The 24,759-nt window shown below is 43.6% G+C and overlaps 2 protein-coding genes across 2 annotated transcripts; both read right to left on the minus strand.

Annotated features, from left to right (window-relative positions):
- Positions 1-529: 529 nt before the first annotated feature.
- On the minus strand, positions 530-2,759 carry LOC108435693 (odorant receptor 131-2-like). The gene is made up of 2 exons (XM_017711689.2): positions 2,499-2,759; positions 530-1,249 (listed from the first exon to the last, which is right to left on the minus strand). The coding sequence occupies exons 1-2, from the start codon at positions 2,757-2,759 to the stop codon at positions 530-532; spliced, it is 981 nt and encodes a 326-aa protein (XP_017567178.1).
- Positions 2,760-10,220: 7,461 nt separating this feature from the next.
- Positions 10,221-11,183, minus strand: LOC108435678 (odorant receptor 131-2-like). Its single transcript, XM_017711676.1, has one exon. It carries the CDS (start codon positions 11,181-11,183, stop codon positions 10,221-10,223), a length of 963 nt encoding a protein of 320 aa, XP_017567165.1.
- Between the last annotated feature and the right edge of the window lie 13,576 nt (positions 11,184-24,759).

Below are 24,759 nucleotides of genomic sequence, written 5' to 3' on the forward strand. Positions count from 1 at the left end.
CATGAGGGGTGTACTCACTTTTGTGATGCACTGTAAGTTACTTCTCCCCATGAATGCATAAAAACGTAGGCCAAAACTTAAGATCTGTCCTAAAACAGTATCTCATATCATGTAATTTATTCATAATTATTCATGTCATAACTTTCGGTGAGGGAGCTTTTAGAGGTGGACGTCTGGTTCCTATCACCACCACTGTGAACAATTCTGACTCGGTAAGTTGTAAATGGTTTAATTACACATGAAGTTTTAATTAGCTGGTAACTAGAAATACTGGCCTATATTGAAGGATATTTGGAAATGGTTAATGGTTTGTATGGTCATGTAAGTGGTTTCCCCAAGCAAGTAGAAACTTATTGGCTAATAAACAGTTTTAAATATAATTCAATATATATATATATATATATATATATATATATATATATATATATATACAAATGTTCAATTCAATAAAACTCAATATATACAAATGTTAATTCACAGTGATATACTGTACAGGACACACATTGTGCCAAGGTGCTGTTCTTCATGTTCATTTTGGCTTCTGTGGCAAGTGCTCACTTGGCTTCACTCTCCTGACCCTGTGGATGAGGTATTTGATCCAGTACTTTCTAAACTTCTCATCCCTGAACCCGTAGATCATAGGGCTTAGAAAGCGGGGGATGATGTAGACGAGCAGGAAGTTAACGTAACGGATCTCCAGGCTGTACTGCGGGAACAGCTGGATGAGCGGTGCCTGCATGGAGGGCACCACGAAAGCCAGCATGCAGAGCAGCAGCTGCACACCATGGAGCAGCACTGTGTTCCGGGCTTTTTTCACAGACACCAGGTCTGTGGAGGCTGCCCGCGCCGCCAGCATGATCTTGCAGTACGTGTAGAGCAGCACCACGAAGACGGAGGAGAAGTAGACGCTGTCGAAGGCACAGTTTTTGTAGTAGATGGAGCGGTCTCGGAAGAGCAGCGAGTGGTCGCAGAAAATGGACGTCTGGAAGAAGGACGCAGGCTCTTTGGCCAGAGTTATGAAGAGGTCCGTCAAAGGGGGTGTGGCACTCAGAAGCAGAATGACCCCAACCAGCCAGATGGTGCGCTGGACGGTGCACATGTGGCCATAGTGGAGGGGGAAGCAGATGGAGACATAGCGCTCAATGGCCATGCCAGCAAGGATAAGGGGGGTGGAGCGTGTGGTCAACACGGCCATCATGATGAGCAGGCAACAGGCGGAGGCCAGGATCTTGGAGAAGGCATAGCTCACCTAGAGGAGAAGAAGGACGGACTGTTGAGAGATGGTCAGTGGCACTTGTATACAGCACTAGTCTCCAATCCTGGTCCTGGCCTGGGTTCTGGTCCAGTACCATCCAGTCTTCTACACCTGCCCTAGCTAACGAAATTTTTCAGAAGTCCTTGGCTGCACACAAGACCTCGTAGACTCCTATTATGCATGCTACTGTTCTGTATGCCTACTAACCAGGGGTCACCATGTTATTTACTATCCAAAACCACTAGTTAGCCTACACATGCCTTCTGAGTTTTCATATGGAATGTTGGTGATAGTAAAACAGTGAAAAAACAGTGAAATGTTTTCTGTGATTATTTTGCCTCACAAGCCTGAAGCCCTCTAAACCATTTTATAACAATATCTGAGGAATAAGGCAGCTCTTTAGACGTCTGGTTCCTATCAGCACCACTGCGAACATTTCTGACTCTAAGTTCATCTAGAACGGAGCATTTCAAGTTAAAGCACTCTGAATCACTCTGTTTACAGCTTGCTTAACAATTTAATTACACAGAAATTTAGAACATTTTGTGGAATCCCCCTTTAAACACCTTGCTTGAGAACATAAGGCATGATTTTGCATGACGTCCATCATTAGACACATCTAAAAAGAAAAACATATGAGCTACCAGTATGACAGTGAAGCAATAATGTTGATGCTACAATGCTTAAAGTAAACAGGGCCCTGAAAAAAAAAATGTCTGTTTTCACTTCTTTTATTTATTAATTCCTCAGAATAAGGGCTGTTAAATGTGTTGTTCATTCTCTGAGTGAAAATAAGTTCACACATCCCCTGCAGAGGACAAACTCGGCAAATGTCAGTCCACAATATTATTTGCTTATATTGAATTTAACATATTGGAGACAAAAAATACAATATAAAATATGAAATGTGCACTACCGTTTGCACAGGCCACGTATTATGTTCTATTCTTTTTCCATTATGTTAAATCCAGCAAGTAAACAGTGATTGTGCATTAAAACGTGCAGAGGCTTGTTCTCTGTAGAGGATGTGTTCACTTATTTTCACTTAGAAAACGTGTCATTTGACCAGAAGCACCCACACTTTCACATAGGACTGTGTGAAGTATGACATTATGCCATTATAGACAAGACAGGCACATTTCGTTTCTCTCCAGACTTCAAACATGATCATAATCATAACAATAACTCGACATTTCTACCCCAGTCCACACTCTGATGGGTCAGCTCTTAGTGTCACACTCACCACATATAAACCAGTGACCAGCGTGAGCTGAACAGCATCGTTAATAACCATGTAAATGAACATGATGTATCGTGGGTCCTCATAGAAGAAGCTGTGCCTGAAGAAAGTGGACACCATGCTGCCGTTGATGATGCTGAGGGCCAGCCACACCAGCATGGCCACAATGTTTTTGGTGAGAGTGGCGCTGAAGCTGTCTCGCGGTGTGGCATTCTGAAGAGGCAGGCTGGAGTTTTCATATAAAGAAGCAGCAGAGATGTTCATGGTCTGAAATTGAAAGCACAAAGTTGTAAACAGTAGAGTGATAAACACGTCTTCAGTGATGCAAAGACCGAAAATATGACAAATTGTCATACATGGAATTTGTCAGTCAATTCACTAAATAAATCAAATGGTTTAAACATGCATAGAACAATCTAATCTGGTGGTCTCAAAAAGCTTACATTAATACATACATTTTCTCCATATAGCTGTAATGGCACGTACTATATATTTATCTATTTTAAGAAATGTTTACGTGAATAAAGGTTTATCTTCTGCATGGTAGACTCACCTTTGTTTCATTGGCCTGACCTCTTGGCACAGATCCGTACCCTCTCTTATATACTGCGAGAGTGTCATTGATTAGAGATGGTTGACTCGTGAACAGGTGAGATCTCCATAGGGAGCTTCTGTTATTCACTATCTCGACTTAATGGCCCGGGGACTCAAGAGGAAGTAACCAAGGCACTATATGCAATCGTGCAAGTCAATATAAGTTAATACGTTCTTTACAGAGAACCCACTTCCGCACAGTCCCTGTTCGTTTGCTGCAGTTAACAAGTTGTAAAAAAGACATTTGCACAAATATTACATTTAAGGCATTCTCTGTACAGCATGAGTTCGGTTAGAAAATCAGCAAAACATAATTTGACTGGCGTACTGAAATATTTACATATGACTGTCGGTCACAAAAGCATGGCTGTTACAATCGGTGTTCAGTAGGGATGCATGCAGGTCTGTGGCTGAACCCCAAATGGACCTTTAATACACTGTTTGGCTGAAGAAGCTGTTCAAAATGTATGCAGTGCACTTTAAACAGGGAGTATGGGGCCAATTTACATTCAGCGCAAGCAATTTCCACAAATACAGTATGTGTTTTGAAACACGCAAATCTTTTAAAATTCCAATAATTTTTTCTTTTTCTGTGAGGTGAGGTGTCACAGGCAAGTCCACCTGGGAGGAGACCCCGGGGAAGACCCAGGACACGCTGGTGTGACTATCGCCCAGCTGGCCTGGGAGCGCCTCAGAAGCCCCCCCAGGGAGCTAGTGGAAGTGGCTGGGGAAAGGGAGGTCTGGGCCTCATTGCTTAAGATGCTGCCCCCAAACCCCGGAGAAGCGGAAGATGATGGATGGATGGATGGATGGATGGATGGATGGATGGATAATTCCACAGAAATATAACGTAAGAAAACAATATTTATAATATTGTGGTTGTGTTGTGCATCAGGGACGTTGATATTGGATTGGTGGGGGTGATTCTAGGAGCACAAATTTCCACAAAGGTGTATTGAACAAATTTGATGTATGCTATAGATATAATATTAAACAGAATATTATGTATCAAAGTTGAAATAACAGCACAAATCACGCAATATTTATTAAAAGTTTGTTTTAGATTCCCTTCTCCGCTCCAAACGATGGTTCAGTCCACTGCTGCGTTGTCGCCGAGCTGCAGGTTTAACAGCTGACAGAACTTGAAGAGTCAAAATGTGGAAGAAAGAAAAAGCCAAAGAGCTGAAATCCACATTCAGAAAGAAGGAAAAGGAGGCCAGAAGTGGTGCAGGTGTTCAGGTTATGACTCTTTTATAACAAAAATGTGAGTTTATCGAGCAAATGAGTGAGGTAAAAACATTCAGGTAGCTAGCTTGTTCACCGAAGTTACTTGTCTAAAATAGATTTTCAAATACCGTTACAGCGAAAATACACACTGTTCTTCTTGGATGACATTGGAATCCAGAATGGGGTGATTTTTATCAGCTATCTAGCAACTCAGGAGTTTTTTTTAATACCACTCAGCCTAATTTTAACCTGTCAGAGGACATTAACTAGCACATTCCTCTCGTTAGCTTATCATAGTCTACTACATAATTATCAATTTTATCAAAATTGTCCTTTATGAAAGGGGAATTCCAGAGAATTTTCAAAATTTCTGTCCTAATACAATTGTTCAGATGCAAAATGGTTTAACAGAGATTTACCAGAGGTGACAGGAACCAGGGGTCACCATATCCACGTATAGCCATAGTATTGGTTAACAATCCAAAGTGAACAATGAACCTCCTGTAATGTTTCAACACAATTCAGACGCTTGGGGTAAAAAGACGAAAGGAAGGCTTTACTAGAAAAATCAGAGTCCGAGGCCCAATCCCATTTCTTATTTTTACCCCTACCCCTTGTTTTCGAGTGTAACCCTCCCCCTTGAAGCTGAGTTAAAAGGGGTAGTGATTGAAATCTTCCCCCTATGAAATGGGAGGACCCTTCAAGAACCGGATACGTCATCAACGACTTTTACGTAAACAGACGAGACGAGGTTTTCCGGCCATTTCCAATATGCCGCCTCCAGCTGTGGTGATCTCACTTGTGTGTCACATGACAGGTGAATCATATTTAAAATAACCTGGAAAAAAAAAAATCAGGATGTGTTTTCCTACTTTGTCTCCAGACTATAGCAATAAGGGTACATCACACTGACATTTGCCGTTTATCTGAAGGAGATTGGAAAGCCAGGGCACTCGCGATTCAGTCACAACTTCAGTTTCATGCATCAATCAAATGGGTCACTGAATAAAAAAGAGCACAAACAAAAAAACTACTGAATGAAGATCACTTCATTATCAGCTACCAGCGCCACTCTGTAGGTGACCCTGCCAGTCTGCATTGACAGCAGAGGAGGGGAAAGTTCAGCTCCTTACTGCTTAAATACATTTATGTGTCTCTTTGGTCGCTTGTGCAGCCATCTGGCAGATGATTTGCAGGACATTCTGGGAATTTTCTCATAACGCTCCATTTGTAGGGCCATGTAGCCCAATCAGTTCACCCTACCCCTCCATCTCAACAACAACTGGGACAACCCTTCCCCTAGACGTGAACATGCAAAACGGAGGGGCACAGCAAAAGGCAGTCGGAGAAACGTAAAGTACAGGTCATACACAGAAATGCACAACGCTCAATATAACGCTCAGTACTTTGCAAATGGACCACAATACCTCACAACTGTCTAAGGCTGAAGCCCGGGCTTATAAGCTATACTAGGAAGATCATATGATCAACTACACAGGTGACAATAATTAGTACTCTGGTGATCTAGAGCGCTGATGGGTGCGTGTGGAGATTTTAGGAGTCAGCTGAGCTCCCAGAGAATTCTGGGAGATTGAGTCTGAATCCTTGCTATGACTTGTGGATTTGTGACACCTACACTTGTCTTCTGAGTTTTTATATTTGATGATGATGATGATGATGAAAACACACACACGTTTTCTAAGCCGCTTGAGCCTAAAAACCTTTTGAATAATACATCAGCCCTCAGACATTTTGAGACGATATGTTCTTGCCCTCTTTGAAAAAGGTTTGGACACCCCTGCATTACAACAACACATCTCAGCTAGTTCCTAGCCCTGCCTTTCACAATAAGAGTCCCTGCAAAACTGTGCACAACAAATGGTAATATTTCCTTTGAACTAGTCTAAATAAGCATTTAAACTAGACAGAACCAGGTGTGACTAATGCCATGTTGCCCCCCTTTGTTCAAGGGCTGTGACCCTGCTGCTTACTGGTTTCACCGGACAAAGTCTTTGAAATGTTTAGGATCCCATCACCTCCTTTCCTGTGGGCACTCTGCCCAAAGTGGTCTCTAGTTACTCTAGCATGCCCCTTGACTCTGCCTCTGAGCTGTCTGGATGTCTTGGTCCCACAGAGTCACCGAAGGGTGTTAAGGGGATTCAGAAGCTGCTGGCATCTGCAGTGCTCTAATGATGCTGGAGAGCTTGGAGGAGTTATTTGTGCAGCTGGGGAGCATGGTTTGGGCCCTGGGGCTATTGTTCTAGAGGGCCCTGAGGACTAGGGTGCCGTGTTCTGGTGCACACCCAAGGCACCACGTCTGTCAGCCTTTCCACCACGAGGTAGGGTGCCATCATTTCTTGATTCCACTTGAGAGAGCAGCGTTTCTGGCGGCGTGGAGTAAACACTCAGACTTTCTCTGCTGGCTGAAACTCCTGGGTCTTAACTCGGCAGTGATAGTTCCACTTTCTATGTCTTCCACTGCGTTGTCGATGCTGGTGAGGGTGCTGCTTGTGGGCACTGCCCACAGCCCTTGGGGACCCATCACCTCTCTGTCTCGGGTCTGCTGCTAGCCACCACAACCAGCTTCACTTGTCCTATGTCCAAGCCTAGTGTTCATTTCCTGAGGTCAAGCACAACCCCAGTCACCAACAGGACACCAATAAGCCAGTCAATGAGGGCAGTGAGCATTTCCTGTCCATGCTGCACTCAACCCAAAGTCCTCAGGGGAAGCCAGACTTCCTGGCTGGCTTCTGTTTTCCCCCTGGCTTGTGGAAGCAATTGAGAATGACAGCAACTCAGCCATAGTGTGCAGAGGTCGCCAACGTTCTGCAGAGTCAATGTGTCAGACCTCCAAACTTCATGTGGCCTTCAGATCAGCTCAAGAACAGCATAGAGAGCTTCATGGAATGGGTTTCCATGGCCGAGCAGCTGCATCCAAGCCTTACATCCCCAAGCGCAATGCAAAGCATGGAATGCAGTGGTGTAAAGCACCGCCACTGGACTCTAGAGTAGTGGAGATGTGTTCTCTGGAGTGATGAATCGTGCTTCTCCATCTGGCAATCTGATGGACGAGTCTGGGTTTGGCGGTTGCTAGGACAACGGTACTTGTCTGACTGCATTGTGCCAAATGTAAAGTTTGGTGGAGGGGGGATTATGGTGTGGGGCTGTTTTTCAGGAGTTGATCTTGGCCCCGTAGTTCCAGTCAAAGGAACTCTTAATGCTTCAGCACCAAGAGATTTTTTTCGAAAATTTCATGCTCCCAACTTTGTGGGAACAGCCCCTTCCTGTTCCAACATGACAACACACCAGTGCTCAAAGCAGGTCCATAAAGACATGGATGAGTGATTTTGGTGTGGAAGAACTTGACTGGCCTGCACAGAGTCCTGACCTCAACCCGATAGAACACCTTTGGGATGGATTAGAGCGGAGACTGCAAGCCAGACCTTCTGGTCCAACATCAATGTCTGACCTCACAAATGCGCTTCTGGAAGAACGGTCAAAAATTCCCATAAACACACTCCTAACCCTTGTGGAAAGCCTTCCCAGAAGAGTTGAAGCTGTAATAGCTGCAAAGGGTGGGCCGACATCATATTAAACCCTATGGATTAAGAATGAGACGTCACTCAAGTTCATATGCGTGTGAAGCCAGACGACCGAATACTTTTGGCAATATAGTGCATTTGTGGGTTTCTTTGGTTGCTTGCGCAGCCACCTTGCTGGTTTTTTTTTTTTTTTTTGCTTCATAATGCTCTGTTTGGAGTGTGTCTCTGAAACCTTCGTTTGGAGGTAATGTAGCCTAAGTGGCTAAGTGGTAGAGGCAAGGGGTGAAATGGGATTGGGGCTTAATGTTCTTACCACCTGTAGTAATTAATCCAATCCCAAGCTATTATTGGCTGTCGTGAACCCCACCCTATTCTCCAGGATGGCGGTGAGTGGACCCAGCTTCTCTCTGTGCTGGTGTTCATTCAGATTGAGCTTCTCTATGTGTACAGGCCACACTCGCTCACCAAACTATGTCCAGGGATCATAGAGTGAGGGCGTGTCAAGTTGTCATAAGGCTAAACTTGGCTTAGAACCCTCCGCTGCTTCCACAGATAAGCTGAACAACTCCTCATACCATCATAAAGTCTTACTTCAGGCAGATGGATATTGGACTTGTAGGGGTGGCTCCGGCCACCCTGTTCACATCAGGGGCTGGCAGTGGTGTTGGGCGAAGACACCATGGAGGACAACACCTAATGCCCTATCGACCTCCTGTCTCTTCAGCTAACCTGAGTGTGGGGGAGTAGCATCACACCCCTCCGCCCAGCACACAGCTTTCAGGAGAGCATACTTTCCACAGGGCAGAGAGTACAGGCCATCCCGTGGTCACTTGTCCTTCGTGATGGCTTATTGCTTTCTTTTACCCTCTTCGGGAGATTGTACTCAGTCCCCAGGCCTAATTTCTTGGTTCTTTGTAGTGTCTCTTTTGTTCTTTACTGGCCTTGCCTCCCTCGCTCCAATCCCCTCACAGTGCTGCCTACCTGTCTCCCCACCAGCTCTGTCGCTAGAAACAACCTCTCACTGCCGTTTTGTTTGCCACTTCTGACACCATTGTAACATGGGGTCTCAGAAGATTATCAATTAAGACCCCTCTTTTCTTTATGACAGACTGCATAGTCCATGACATTGTCACATGGCCCAGCCTAAAGCAGGTAAACTCTTATGTAAATATTGCAGGTAAGTACTGTGTGAGTGCATGTATCCTATGTTTTATTCTTTTCCCAAAATAAAGAAGAAAAAAAAACACACACAGGGGACATACTTGAAAAACAGAATAAAAAAAGAAATCAGGCAATTGTTATTCATATAATCACCAGTATAACACAAAGACTGGTCGTGGCACATGCTACCCTTTTTATCAAAGAGACTGCTTAGTGAATTAATGTAAACTTTGTGTGATTTGTGTCTTATGTCACTCTTTTTATGGGGACAAATCATTGCTGTAATAGTACTGGGGAGTACTTTGCTTGTCTCCGCAAAAGAAAAATGCCTTTTATCCAAAATGTAGCTTGCACTGAAAGAGTATTGTGGATTTACTTTAAAACACCATCATGTAATGGTGATTGTGGACGTTTCCTTATTCAAATATTTAAGCAAATGCAAGGAAGATTCAAGTAAGTACAGGTAATCATTTACCTGTCCATTTGTGATCAAGCTGCATATCAAAAATGTCAGCAATAAAAATAAAGCTTGTAGAGAGACATTTCAAAACAGATGTTTTTGTAACATTTATTAGTCCTCTAAAGAACAAAAATGATAACATTTTGGGAGATTATATAAATTCAGTAACTTCAGCCCTAATCAACAGTCAACATGAAACTAGGAGCTTTTACTGTAAAAAATTATATCTTTGCAAGTTAAATCATCTTATTTATGAGGCTATTGTACTAATATAGGCTTATTCAATCTGTTTACTATTTGTAGATGTTTTTATTTAAGTAATTTTATATAGAGAAATATTTTATTCTACTGCCAGACAATATTGCTTCTTTCCAGCACAATTTCTTGCCCCGAAACATGATCATTTATGCCAGTATAAGAAAACTTGTCTAGTTAAAATGATCAAAACCAGGTAAAACACATCTGGAGATTGTTGTAAGAATATTAACTGTCTCATTTCAAAATGACATCAGATATTTTGACCAGATTTCAGGTGCTTTGAATTGCCAAGATATTTTTTGCAGTGCTGTCATATGTTAAGACAAGCTGCTAAAAAAAAAGATCAAACACTAATACTTGTAAGCATTTTTTTATTTTCATAAACATTTAGCGAGATACTAATAGCCTCGATTTAAATCCTGTTGCATTTAATACAGGCCATATTGAAGATGATAACAAAATAATAATAATAAATTTAAAAAACTAAGGATCCACTTTAATTTCTTCCTCTTGGTTATCTACTCTTCTCTTGACCTTACACTGAGCAATTACAAAAGACCTCCTCAGATACTTTCGGAACTTTTGGTCACGGACCCCGTATATGATTGGACTCAGAAAGCGTGGCAGGATGTAAACGATAAGGTAGTTTGTATATCGCATTTCCAGGATGTATCTAGGAAATATGATGCTTAGAACAACCAGGACACTGGGAGAAACGTAGGAGAGCATACACATGAGGAGCTGAACCCCATGAAGCAGGATGGTGTTCCTGGCCCGCTGGGCCGATGTTTTCTCTGTGGACATGGCGCGGGCCGCAAAGAGCACCCGCAGGTATGTGTAGACCAGCGTGAAGAAGACCAAGGAGAAGTACATACCATCAAAGACCTGCTGCTTGTATAGCAGCACAGGGTCTTTGAAGACATTTTGACGCAAACAGAACACAGACGTGTAGAAGAAGCTGATGGGTTCTGTAGCCAGGGTGATGAAGAGGTCAGTGATGTCAGGGACTACAGAGATTAACCAGATGAGGCCAATGAGTAGATGAGTGCGACGGACAGTGCAGATCTGGGCGTGACGTAGAGGGTTGCAGACAGCGATGTAGCGCTCAATGGCCATGGCAGCCAGGTTCACAGGTGTGTTGCGGGTGGTGAAGACAGCCACAAGGATGAAGACAGTGCAGATGGACACGTTGATGCTGTAGTAGATGTAACTCACCACAAACAGGGAGGTGGTGACGGTCAGCTGCACTGCATCGTTGATAACCATGTGGATGAAGAGGATATAACGAGGGTCCTCGTAAAAGGTCTGGTTGCTGAAGAAGGTAGCCACAACAGTGACATTGATGTAGCTCAGGCTGAGCCACACTCCGACCAAAACAAAGTTCTTGGCGAATGCTGTGGCAAACGTGTCACGTACCAGAACCTGTGGTCCTCCAGTCGAGTTCATAGCTCAGTATTTATGGCCTACAACAAAATAGTGAATGAGTTCAAGCTATAATGTGTTTTTTATGCCATGGTTCTTGTTATATTGCAATATGTAAAGCCTTAATTCCTATCATTTAGGACTGGAATTAAGTACAATTTGGTGTTTTTCCTGCTCTAACAAACCTACTAAATCTCATAACTAACTGCTGAGTTAGATATTTGAGCAGGGAAATCACCAAACTGTGCTGCACTCCACCTTTCAGTATTAGAATTCATAACCCTTGCTCTACATCAGTCGCATTCAAACTTGATACATTCAAAATGTAAAAAACAAAATACTGCATATTGGTTTCTGATGGAAACCTTTTTTTCCCAATTCTATGTGTTATTGAGAAATAATTATGCTGTAGATTTAAAAGATTTGCCAGACTCTTTCCAAACAACACCTATCTTTGTATGGAACATGTCATCATTGCCTCCAGAATATTCTCAATCCACATTTTTAATATAAATAAAATTAAATTGGATGCCAATGCCCTTGAATTCACACTACAAAGAATTACATCTTGGCAACTAAGTAAAATTGTCTGCCAATAGAATCAGAATAGAATTTCTCTATATATAATGAGCTAAAACAATCTTTATATTCTTGTATCCTCTCCTATAACAGATATTACAAAATTTTCAAATATAGATTAAATTTAAGGTGAATTCACTATTTTTAGTGCAGTACATTCAGTGTACCTTGCAAAAAATCTTCAAGTCAAGTGAAGTCATCTTAAATCTAGTGTATATATCTAATGTTTATTATTTAGAGATTGTAGTAATCTTAAGATTATTTAACTTATTTTAAAACATTTTTAGTTGTTTTAAGTCATTTTATTAAGCAAAATTATCTCCCTGTTTTCACAGATAATTTTGCTGGTTTCAAGCATATAGTTTAAAGTAAGCAAAATCATCCACCATATTCAGAGAGATAAAACAAGTAAAAATATCTAGAAATAAGTTTGATGACAAATATTACATACAGTGGGATCCAAATGTCTAAAGAGACCACTAGTAAAAGTTTCTTTTTTGCATTCTACTCTAAATTAACAGTTTGTTATTACAAATTATATTAGTATAATCATTTGACTGAAAAGTAGAATCCTTGAAAAATTTACATGAATCAGAATTTTACTGTTAATTCCACTTTTGCTTTAATAACAGTGTACACTCGAGCTGGCACAGAGCTGGCACAGAGCTGGCACAGAACGAAAAACCTCTGATCAGTAGATCAAATCCACCTCAGAGTTGTCTGAGCACGAGCTTCAGTAGAAAGAATAAGACTCAGAAATATCTGACCCTTTTGTACAAAGGCCTGAACATCAATGTCATAGCATTGCTTCAGTTTGAATTCTTACCCGGAAAGAACGCAGACTCGTGAATATTTCCTTGTCACTTTGCTTTTGTGTGTTTGAATTTTTTTTTTTTCAAAATATTAAAACTTTCTGTTGTTTATTTTCAGGTCGAAGTGAAAAAATCCCAGTCTTTTAATGTGATCTCAGACTTTTAAACCCCACTTTATATACACTAGATTTTAAATAATTTGACTCGACAAGATACCACTTTTTGCATTGTAGGTAAATAACATGAGTTAATTTCAAAAGAATTGCTGAAGCATGCAAGTCTGTAAATGTCTAATGACATCATCCCTCAATTTACATGCCTTTATCATCAAAAGATGCATCAAAAAGTAAGTTCTTTCAGTCAAAATAAAATTACAGAATATTTCTCTCACAATTAAACATAGCTGCCAAAGCTAAAAGAATTGCATTCAGGAAAAAAAGCACAGTTATATTCTGCATCAATTACCCTGAAAAAAATAATAGTAAAAATATGCAGATTATTTCTGCATGAATAATATATATATATATATATATATATATAACCGTGTCAATATTATTTCCACATGTGCATTAATGTGGACATAATGTACACATTTCCACTTTAATACACAGATAAGTTAATTTCTTTGCATTACTTTATGCAGTATATAAAATCTGATCAGCTCAAAATAAGTTACATATGCAGCAGTACAAATGAAGTTCAGTGATGCTCCTGTTAGTTCTGTTCTGGCAGCTTCCAGGTAGCATTGCAGTGCTCACCTCATCCCTGTTGGCCGGGATCAGATCTGTTGGGTGAGCGTTGGCTTTTATAAATACTTTTAGCTCGCTCTGATTGGTTTCTGATGACATCACAGACCACTGAGACAATATTGAGCAGTGTCTGATATTCACAAACCCGTGTTGAAATATCTAATCAATGCTGTACTTATGCTTAAACCCCAAATAGACATTTTAATATGAAATTTGGATGCAGAAACTGTTATTTCGAGATTTAAACAAGGAAGAGAGAGCCATGTAAGATTCAGCCCAAGCAATTTCCACCAATATGTGTGCTGAAACAAGCAAATCTTAATTCCAATTATTTGAACCTTTTCTATATATTATCACTGTTTGTATATTATGTGTATAATGTCATAAAAATGCCTGTGCAGATTTGGTTTCCTGTGACATTGAAACACTAAGTAATCAAGAAAAACTATGCTGTAAGAAAAAAGAATAGGACAGGAATATTGCTGTTGGGCTGGTGGTGATGATTCTAGGGACCCACAGCTAGAAGATGACTCAAATTCCACTGTAATAAACAAATTCGGTGGATGTTCTAGATAATATAAAACTGAATATTGTGTTTCGTTGCCAAAATAGCAGACTGTAGGGGCTACTGCGGACATACTGACCTCATTTACACACACACACACACACCAGGTAATGGGACACCGAAGGTGTTCTGGCCCTGTAATAGACTACTCAGAGACTTCGTGCACGTGCATCGGCTGGCATGTTATGCATTTGCTTCTTGTTCAGCTTAGTTTGAATAAAGTTTCGGTCCTCAGGATTTTTTTTGTTATAAAGCCCCCTTTTGCCTCAGTGACTTCCCTCAAAACTCTTTTATTGTTGACCCCAACATCTCTTCAGACATTCCTGAAGTGTTTTCAGCATGGCAATGAATATAACACCACTATAGCTCTCAATTTACCGGTGTTCTGGGAACAACATGGTGCTATTTGGTTTACCCAAGCTAAGGCTCAGTTTGCCACTCGGGAAATCATGAAGCATGAAAGAAAGTATTGTCATGTTGTTGCATCATGTTGCAACATGTATTATTAATGTTTTTGAACAGCAGCACTATCCTCCAAAGGGCGATAAATATAATGCTTTGAAAATGGTTCTCCTGCACACTTTTGAGCTGTCCGAATCAGAGCGTACCCACCAGCTCCTTTTGTTGCCTGGTTCAGGCAATTCCAAACCATCGGAGCTAATGGACCACACATCATCTCTTCTGGGCAATCATCCACAACATTTTCTTTTTACAGAGCTTTTACTGCAACACCTGCCTTGAGATGTTTGTGCAGCTTCGGCAAGCTCACCCCTTAGAGACGATCACACACTGGCTAGAGAGGCTCCTTCTGGCAGAGGGCCTTCCAGTGTTTTCTCTGGCTTCTCACAGTTAAAGCTTTGCAGGAGTTCGTGGGCTTGATGAACGTTTTCCACTGCTTTATCCTACAGGTGGCTGCCATTATGTGTCCCCTCTGATATGCTCAAAGGCAAAACTGCCAAGCACATGGTGGACTGGACTAGGGAGTCACTCTTTATATTCAATGCTGCAGAGTGTGCACTGGCAGATGCTACCATGCTGATGCATCCCTCACCATCACTGTCACAACAGATGCATCAGACTTCACGGTGGGCATGATGCACACACAATGGGTCAATATCAACTGGCAGCCTCTTGCGTTCTTCAGCTGCCAATTTCACTCCAGCACACGAAAATTCATGACCTGATTACAGGCGACTCACCCTTTACTTCGCTGCTCAACACTTCAATTTCTGGCCTTCATCTCTGAGTTCACCACAGAAATAGCCTGTTGCTGGGAAGAACAACCCTGTGACTGGCTGTCTGTCCACTCTGTCACAGCTGCTCTGCACCAAGGCATCGTCTGCTCACAGATGGAAGCGAACCAGGTGTCTGACCTAGAGGTCCAGGCGTACAAGACAATGATCTCCGGCCTGCAGCTGGCAGACGTTACGTTCAGCGATGCTAGAACAACAGATCTTCTAGAAAGACTCCAGAGATGAATGTGAAGGAAGCAAAAACAGTTTAATCTTAATAATATTTAACAATTCCATAGATCATTTTTATAAGTTGAAGTCCTTTGGCACGGCCCTGTCGTGGGCCCAGGTCTTCAAATGTGTAGAGACTCACAGATCCTGCTGTATAGGGACAGCAGGTGGTAGAGCCTACCCCATGGGCAATCGAGTGGGGACCAACTGGATCCCATGCATGCATTGCGTTTTGCTCAGGTGACTGGTCTATATACATTGTGTTTGTTATGGTGAAGGCCCATAGATGTATTGTGATTGCTCAGTGAAGAGCTCACATAGGCATTTCAAAGGCTCACCAAATGAGCTCATACATGCAGAATAAAAGCTTGGGCCAAATGCACCTGTTGCCATAAATTAAGAGAACATACAACGTTAAAGAAGTATTGCTTAGTAAGTTAAGGCAACAAATGAATGGCTTAGACACTCCAGACTATGCTAGCATTTTTTTTTTTAGGTCAACATAAAAACAACGATTATTCATTCAATTGCAAAAGTAGCCGCCAAGAAAGATGTCAAGATATGTCAAAGATAATAGATTTTGAGGAAGCCAACTGAGCATCCGTGATGAGATGTGCATTTGGCCTCCCGTGTGATTCATAGGCAGACGGGGACCATCTCCCAACTTGATTAAATTGATGAATAGACCAAGCGTATCTGCTCCTATCCTGAAGGGATGGCCTGTGTAGTGAGTTGGTGACAGTCCACATTTTGTAAAGGCGAGGCAAGATGTTCCCTGAACCCTTGTGCAGTCATAGGAAGGCCATTTGGTAATATAAACAGAGGTGAGTTGAGGGTAGATGGGCGAAGTTTCAGATTACTGGTCATAGAGGAATAGGGACAGGAGGAGGTATTTAGCCTACAGATTTTAATAGAAACACCAGTTTCAGAGAAGTCTGTCTTAGTGTTTAAGGAAGATAATGAAGTGAGGTGAGAAATGTATATCGGACAGTGTGAGACCTTGTGTGGGATCTAATCAAGGTTAGAAGTAACTTCCCCTGGACACGTGAAACCATAAAAAGCCACAAGAAAAACAGCCTCAAGTAAAGCATTAATGTATGGTACAAGAAGACCCTCATGTAGAGCAGAGATCTGCAGTATTTCTGGAGCTACTGGTAAAATTTTACTTGAAACTTGCAGTGTAGATGTATTTAAACCTTTAAGAAGCAAGTGGGTTGCTGGATTGGAGAACAAACGAGGATAGCCAGGGTCACTACATCTAGCCTGTAATTGGATACCTGCTAAAACTATGAATTGAAGTGGTTTTAAGGTTGCGAGTCTGATAATTATGAACAACAAATGTGCAAACTGTTGTCACAAGAAAAAAACAGAATTTGTAGTGAAAGACCAAACCGTATAAACAAAGACCATATGGCGTTATACCTCTCCATGGATCACCACCTTATCGTGGTGGAGAGGTTTGTATGCTTGAAGGACCCTAGGAGCTATGTTGTCTGGAGCAAAAGCTCCTGGTAGGGTCTCCCATGGCAAACTGGTCCTAGGTGACAGGCCAGACAAAGTGTGATCCATAACCACCCCTATGAGGACAACAAAGCAGGACTTGTGTACCCTGCCCGGATCAGGGTTACCGGGGCCCCACCCTGGAGCCAGGCCTGGGGGAGGGGCTCGCCAGCGAGCGTCTGGTGGCCGGGCATTCACTCATGGTGCCTGGCCGGGCCCAGCCCGAAGGAGCTACATGAATCCCCCCTCCCATCGACCCACCACCGATGGGAGGGGCAGTAGTAGGGGTGCGGTGCATTGTGGATCGGGCAGTGTCCGAAGGCGTAGGCCTTGGTGTTCTGATCCTCAGTTGCTGAAACTGGCTTTTGGAACTTGGAACGTTACCTCACTGGCGGGGAAGGAGCCTGAGTTGGTGCGCGAGGTCGAGAGATACCGTCTAGATATAGTCGGGCTCACCTCAACACACAGCTTGGGCTCTGGGTCCAATCTCCTTGAGAGGGGCTGGACTTTTTTCTTTTCTGGAGTTGCCCATGGTGAGAGGCGGCGGGCAGGTGTGGGCTTTCTCATAGCCCCTTGACTCGGAGCCTGTATGTTGGGGTTTTCCCCGGTGGATGAGAGGGTAGCTTCCCTACGCCTTCGGGTTGGGGAATGGGTCCTGACTGTTGTCTGTGCTTATGCACCGAACAGCAGTTCAGAATACCCAGCCTTCATAGAGTCCTTTGAAGGGGTGCTTGAAAGTGCTCCTCCTGGAGACTCGATTGTCCTACTGGGGGACTTCAACGCTCACGTGGGCAACAACAGTAAGACCTGGAGTGGTGTGATTGGGAGGAATGGCCTCTCTGATCTGAACCCGAGTGGTGTTCAGTTTTTGGACTTCTGTGCAAACCACAGTTTGTCCATAACGAACACCATGTTCACCATGGTGAACACCATGTGGCACCAGGACACCCTAGGCCGCAGTTCAATGATTGACTTTGTAGTCGTGTCAGCGGACTTGCGGCCATGTGTACTGGACACTCGGGTAAAGAGAGGAGCTGAGCTGTCAACTGATCACCACCTGGTGGTGAGTTGGATCAGGTGGTGGGGGAAGATGCCAGTCAGACCAGGCAAACCCAAACGTATAGTGAAGGTTTGCTGGGAACGTCTGGCAGAAGAACCTGTCAGATTGATCTTCAACTCACACCTCCGTCAGAACTTTGACCAGATATCGGGGGAGGTGGGGGACATTGACTCAGAATGGGCCATGTTCCGCTCCTCCATTGTTGAAGCGGCTGACTGTAGCTGTGGTCGCAAGGTAGTTGGTGCCTGTCGGGGCGGTAATCCTCGAACCCGGTGGTGGACACCCCAGGTGAGAGATGCCGTCAAGCTGAAGGAGTCCTACCGGACATGGTTGGCCTGTAGGACACCAGAGGCAGCTGGCAGGTATCGACAGGCCAAGCGATCTGCGGCTTCAGTCGTTGCCAAGGCAAAAACCCGGGTGTGGGAAGAGTTCGGTGAGGCCTTGGAAAGTGACTTTAAGTCGGCTCCGAAAAGATTCTGGCAAACCGTCAGGCGACTCAGAAGGGGAAAGCAGTGTGCCAGTAGCACTGTATATAGTGGAGATGGTGTCCTGCTGACTTCGACTGAAGACGTCATTGGGCGGTGGAAGGAATACTTTGAGGACCTTCTCAATCCCACCAACACGTTCTCCAGTGAGGAGGCAGAGTCTGGGGACACGGGAATAGGCCTGTCCATTACTGAGGCCGAAGTCGCTAAGGTAGTTAAAAAGCTCCTTGGCGGCAGGGCTGCAGGGGTGGATGAGATCCGTCCCGAGTTCCTCAAGGCTCTGGATGTTGTGGGGCTGTCTTGGCTGACACGCCTTTTCAACATTGCGTGGACATCGGGGGTGGTGCCACTTGATTGGCAGACTGGGGTGGTGGTGCCTCTTTTTAAAAAGGGGGACCGGAGGGTGTGTTCCAACTACAGGGGAATCACACTCCTCAGCCTCACTGGTAAGGTCTATGCAACGGTACTGGAGAAGAGAGTCCGGCTTATAGTCGAACCTCGGATTCAGGAGGAGCAGTGCGGTTTCCGCCCTGGTCGTGGAACACTGGATCAACTCTTTACCCTCTCCAGGATTCTCGAGGGTTCATGGGAGTTTGCCCAACCAGTCCACATGTGCTTTGTGGATTTGGAGAAGGCATTCGACTGTGTTCCCCGGGGTATTCTGTGGGAGGTGCTTCGGGAGTACGGGGTACATGGCTCTTTGCTACGAGCCATTCAGGCCCTGTACAAATAAAGCAGGAGCTTGGTTTGCATGGCCGGCAGTAAGTCAGACTTTTTCCCAGTGAGAGTTGGACTCCGTCAGGGCTGCCCTTTGTCACCGATTCTATTCATAATTTTTATGGATAGAATTTCTAGGCACAGTCAGGGGATGGAGGGTGTCCGGTTTGGTGACCTCAGGGTCACATCGCTGCTGTTTGCAGATGATGTGGTCCTATTGGGGACATCAGGCCGTGAACTTCAGCTTTCACTGGATCGGTTTGCAGCCGAGTGTGAAGCGGCTGGGATGAGGATCAGTACCTCCAAATCCGAGGCCATGGTTCTCACGCGGGAAAGGGTGGAGAGCCCTCTCTGGGTCGGGGATGAGCTCTTGCCTCAAGTGGAGGAGTTTAAGTATCTCGGGGTCTTGTTCACGAGTGATGGTACAAGGGAGCGGGAGATTGACAGGCGGATTGGTGCTGGGTCAGCAGTGATGCGGGCTCTTTACCGGTCTGTTGTGGTAAAGAAAGAGCTGAGCCATAAGGCAAGGCTCTCGATTTACTGGTCGATCTATGTTCCCACCCTCACCTATGGTCCTGAGCTTTGGGTAATGACCGAAAGAACGAGATCGCGAATACAAGCGGCTGAAATGAGTTTCCTCCGCAGGGTGGCTGGACTCTCCCTTAGAGATAGGGTGAGAAGTTCGGTCATCCGGGAGGGACTCGGAGTAGAGCCGCTGCTTCTTCACGTCGAGAGGAGCCAGTTGAGGTGGTTCGGGCATCTTGTTAGGATGCCTCCTGGATGCCTCCCTTGGGAGGTGTCACAGGCAAGTCCACCGGGGAGGAGACCCCGGGGAAGACCCAGGACACGCTGGCGTGACTATATCGCCCAGCTGGCCTGGGAGCGCCTCGGAATCCCTCCCAGGGAGCTAGTGGAAGTGGCTGGGGAAAGGGAGGTCTGGGCTTCATTGCTCAGGATGCTGCCCCCGCGACCCGAACCCCGGAGAAGCGGAAGATGATGGATGGATGGATGGATGGATATGGCGTTATAACCTTTAAGAGTGGAAGGGGCTAAGACTTTTGACATATAATATTTAGTTGAATCTAGGTTATAAGGCATTATAATAGCTATTTAGTCCAAACTGAGTAGGGGAAAAGGAGAGCAAGGTGTTGGATCCATGTTGGCCAATGGCAGGGGTGATGGTGGGAAAAATTCCTGAGCCTGAACTTTTTTTCTCTGCTCGGGAGGTGAGCAGGGTGGGGGTGCTATGTATGCGACACACTTAAGACATAACTTGTTGGCCCCTGGGCGCAGATATATGTCTATGTATAACCCTGATCTTCATTACTGTCAAAGAGGTTTTGCTTTTGAATTAGTTCCTTCAATGATAGATTGTGTTGAATTTTGTTGAAATACATGAACAACATTCAGACATGAGATAAACAAACCCAATATAAGCCTATATTTCAGAAGCTTGTGCAGATTACCAGAACTCTTGGGACTAGCAGGCCTGCTCAGGAATCCATACCTGTTTTTAACTAGTCACATACCTTATTGCTTCTATAGCATAGGAGACTACAGATACTACAGCCATACCAAGAACGGTCAGTAGGTGGCAATAACAATACTCCAAAGTAAACTAGGAATTGATTAGTAGCCTAACCATTGACTAAATGACATGAACAAGGACACATTCATTTCTTTTAAAAATATAATAGCAAACTATGCACCATTTATTTTAAATATTTTGAAACAGTTACAGTGCAACAAACTCATAAATAATACTACAGCCCCAAAATTACTATTCAGTTCCGTTTTCGGCTTAATATAGGCTTAATATAGTTGTGTTCCATGGCTGAGTTTATACGTTTCACGTTGACAGTGGAAAAAAATTCGCACGTGTATTTCCCGGGATTTCCTACTGAATCTATCAATTTGTTTGGTCAAAGCAAGTCCCGCCCCCCCGTTTCTGACTGGCTTAATGGCTAGTAGGCTAGGCCTTGGTGTTGGTTACAGTGAAACCTGCGCATGTCAGATCAAGAGAAGTGTCAGATCCTATGGTCAGATCACGAGGCCAGGGGTCGGCAACCCGCGGCTCCGGAGCCTCTAATGCGGCTCAGCTTTTGAAAATAATTAATTTAATTAACGTCTATTATCTTTGAGACTTCAAAAAATGTTCGGGCGGAATATCACAAACGTCCGGTATTTAGTTTCGGTTCGCTTGACTGACATGTCGGCGTCGTCACCCGCCCCCCCGCCGCTCGCTAGAGTGAGATGTCGTCGTCGTTTTAATATATTATGTTTCAGCTCTCACTGAAATACATTTTCCAATTATTTTGCTTTTATGGCTCTGAGTCAAAAAGGTTGCCGACTCCTGCACTAGGCGAACCTTTTTTTTTTTTCCTCGCAGACATGTCGGTACGCCGGAATTCCGGCGTGGCGCCTGAAAACTATCAGGCCTGCAATGGGCAGAGACATCTGAAGGCCTGTAAACGAAATTGAGAGTACATGTTAAATGTCTAAGGACATTATTGTGCTAGATGACAACTTTCCTTTGTTAATGATGGCAACCACAGCTTCATTCTTGCAAAAAAATATTAATACGTTTCCCTGATCAAGCCTCGCCCCACAGAATGCTAGTGATGACAATGGGATAAATCTCATGCAGTGCAGAGGAAGCAGATCCAAGGGCAAATTCAGAGAATTCAGCTGGCCATTTCTCTGCGAACCACTGTGTTACAACCCCACGTTATGTGGGATCAGTAACATGTGGCATTAAAATATTGAACTGGTGAGAATCGATCAGAAGCATGAGGGACAGACCAATATAGAGCTTTTGAAGCCATTGTTATTAAAATATCAAGAAAACGAGAATGCTGTGATATCTACTACCACACTGGAAGAGTCAAACTGGATGGCACCAAAGAAAAGAACAGATCAAAACCAAACCACGCGTACCTACTCTGAAACAATATTTAGCTAATCTAAAAAAAAAGAAACAAAAGCCAACTACTCTACACTTCCCCAGCCAGTAACAAGAGTACATGTGGTGGTGCCCACTGTCTGACCTGGGGAGCCAGACAGAGTAGACATCTACATGGTGCAAATGTACAGGCGCAGCCCTCTTACCTGTTTGAAACCCCAGGTGGTACAAACAATCTCTTGTAATACAGAGTTAAAAGTGCGGAGGTAAAATACCTAAAGCAAAGCACACTCCCAACACAAGAGCATCTGAGAGCAGCAAAACAAGTGTGTAAGTCGAGTCGAGGTGGAAGCTTGCGATTGGTCAGAATAATGAGTGACACAGCACTGGAGTCTCCCTGCAGAACTTGCACTAAAGCTTTGATTTCTCTGTGACAGATCTATGAGCCAGCACAGGCCCACTGTTCCAACTCGCTGGAGCAGTCACGTTTTTGACACTGCACACAACCTCAGCAGGAAAACGTGGCAAAAGCTGGTGGCCGCCAAGTTTGTCTGGCATGGCCTGAAAAAGACTTTCACTAAGGCATATATGGACTGTCAGCATGCATTGGCAGATTGGGCCAGAGCAGTGCTGTGATCAGGAGCATTTGGATTTGGTAGGACCATCATCCTATGGGTTCACCCACTGGTCGCTGTAAAATCGCTGTATTCCTAGTAGGAAGATCCAAGAAGGAATGCCAAAAAGTGACCAATGGCTTTGTGTCCAACTGCCACGGAGTCAGTAACTTTGAGCTGACCCTCATTCACCTGCCAGCTTAAGCTATTTGTTCATTGGCCCAGCAGCATATACTAGGCTTACATCACATGATTTGAGTAAATGAGTATCTGGCCAAGGGCAGTCGTGGGCTGGAGGTTAGGGAACCAGCCTCGTGACTGGAAGATCGCCGGTTCAATCCCCAGAGACAACTGAGGTGTCCTTGAGCAAGACACCTAACCCCCAACTGCTCCCTGGGCGCTGCGGATTGGGCTGCCCACCGCTCCGGGCAAGTGTGCTCACTGCCCCCTAGTGTGTGTGTGCTCACTAGTGTAGTGGTGTTTCACTTCACGGATGGGTTAAATGAGGAGGTCAAATTTCCCTGTTATGGGACTAATAAGGGTCACTTAATCAATACCTGATACCAGTATTGGTATCGATGCATCCCTAGCTGTAAACAAAGTGGTATGATGTGAAACTTTACATTGTAGACAGAGTTAGCAGTGGTGATAGGAACTGGGGGTTGCCATGTCCACAACACAAATATAGCCTTTTTTATTATCTAAATAAACACTTGTCTTCGCAGTGTTTAGATGTAATGCTGATTATGGTGAAATAGCGGTAAATCTGAAAAAGGTAAAAACCTCTTCGGACTTGGGGTTCCTGTGACCACCACTGTGACCACTTCTAACTTAGTAATTTGATCTCATGACGTATGATGACTGATGTGTGTGCTTGTTTGCTAGAGTATGAATGTGGTTCGTTCACAAGTATAAAGTTAGAACGTTAGAAAATAATTTTATTACTGTTTATTATTATTATTCCAAATATTATTATCAGTAACATTGTCATATCTCCTACTGTTGAGAGACTGCTTAGTCCATGACATTGCACATGGCCCAGTATAAATTGTGTGAGTGTGTGTGTTTGCGTTTGTCTGTGTGAGTGGTGTGTGTGTGTGAGTGAGTGTGTGTGAGTGTGTGTGTGTATGTGCCGTTTTATTTTTTCCCCCCATAAGAATAGAAAAACCTGACAATTCTGACACTGAGGACATACTTGAAAAACAATTTAAAAATACTTTTCAGCTGCATGAGACCAGCTGAACTTGAGTTGACTCCACTGACTCTTCATATTGACTCAGCATGAAACTGCCATGACATGAAGGAGAGGCATTTTGTTCAGAAGAGGCTGTTGGCAGCAAGACAAAAGACTGTTGAGGAAATAGGAGAGTTTGGGAAAAACTACATTAGTGGTCAAATGATGAGATGATTCTGGTCACTCAAAGGTGGTGCAGAATGGTACGCTAACCTGGCATCTAAAGTTGGCATATGTGTTTGAAGTGATCGTGATAATTCTCTCCGACCAATTAGTAGTTAGCAGATTTTCCACGTCATGTTTTGGTGTTGGCTCAGCTTAGACTATTGATGGTATGCACTAAAGTCAGCAGGGACTATGATAACAAATGGTAACTTCTTTTTGCCTCTGTTTAATTAGGCTTTATCAAAAAATAGTACCAGCCACCAGGTTTGCCTAATGGGAAAAAGTGAGTCGAGTCGGTACCATGAATTGGAAAAGCAGCTAGAGAAAAATCAAATACTTAGTATTCATAAAATCACCAATATAACACATGGTGTGGTCAGAAGAGACTGCTTAGTCAGTCACATTATCAATGATAAAACAGGCTAGTGAACGTAGTCATCATGAAGATAGGATGTGTTGTAAGAATATTATAAGCTTTTGCAGACTGCTTGTTTATTTTATATAATATCTTGAGAAAGCGCCGCCTTCTATTGGCAGACAGTATTTCTTATCTCAATGTGTAATACTGTCTGCCAGTACAAGGAAACCTTTCTAGATAAAAATGGCCTTCACTACATAAAATGTCTAAAAATGAGATAAATGGTATAGTATGCATCTCAAAATGATAAGTATCAGGTATTTTGACTAGATTTAAGATGATTTCACTTTCCAATATATCGCTTTTGTGGTGCTCCCATCCTTCTGAAGGTTAACAG

This window comes from Pygocentrus nattereri, chromosome 26, assembly GCF_015220715.1.
Source record: "Pygocentrus nattereri isolate fPygNat1 chromosome 26, fPygNat1.pri, whole genome shotgun sequence".
Taxonomy (NCBI): Eukaryota; Metazoa; Chordata; class Actinopteri; order Characiformes; family Serrasalmidae; genus Pygocentrus; species Pygocentrus nattereri.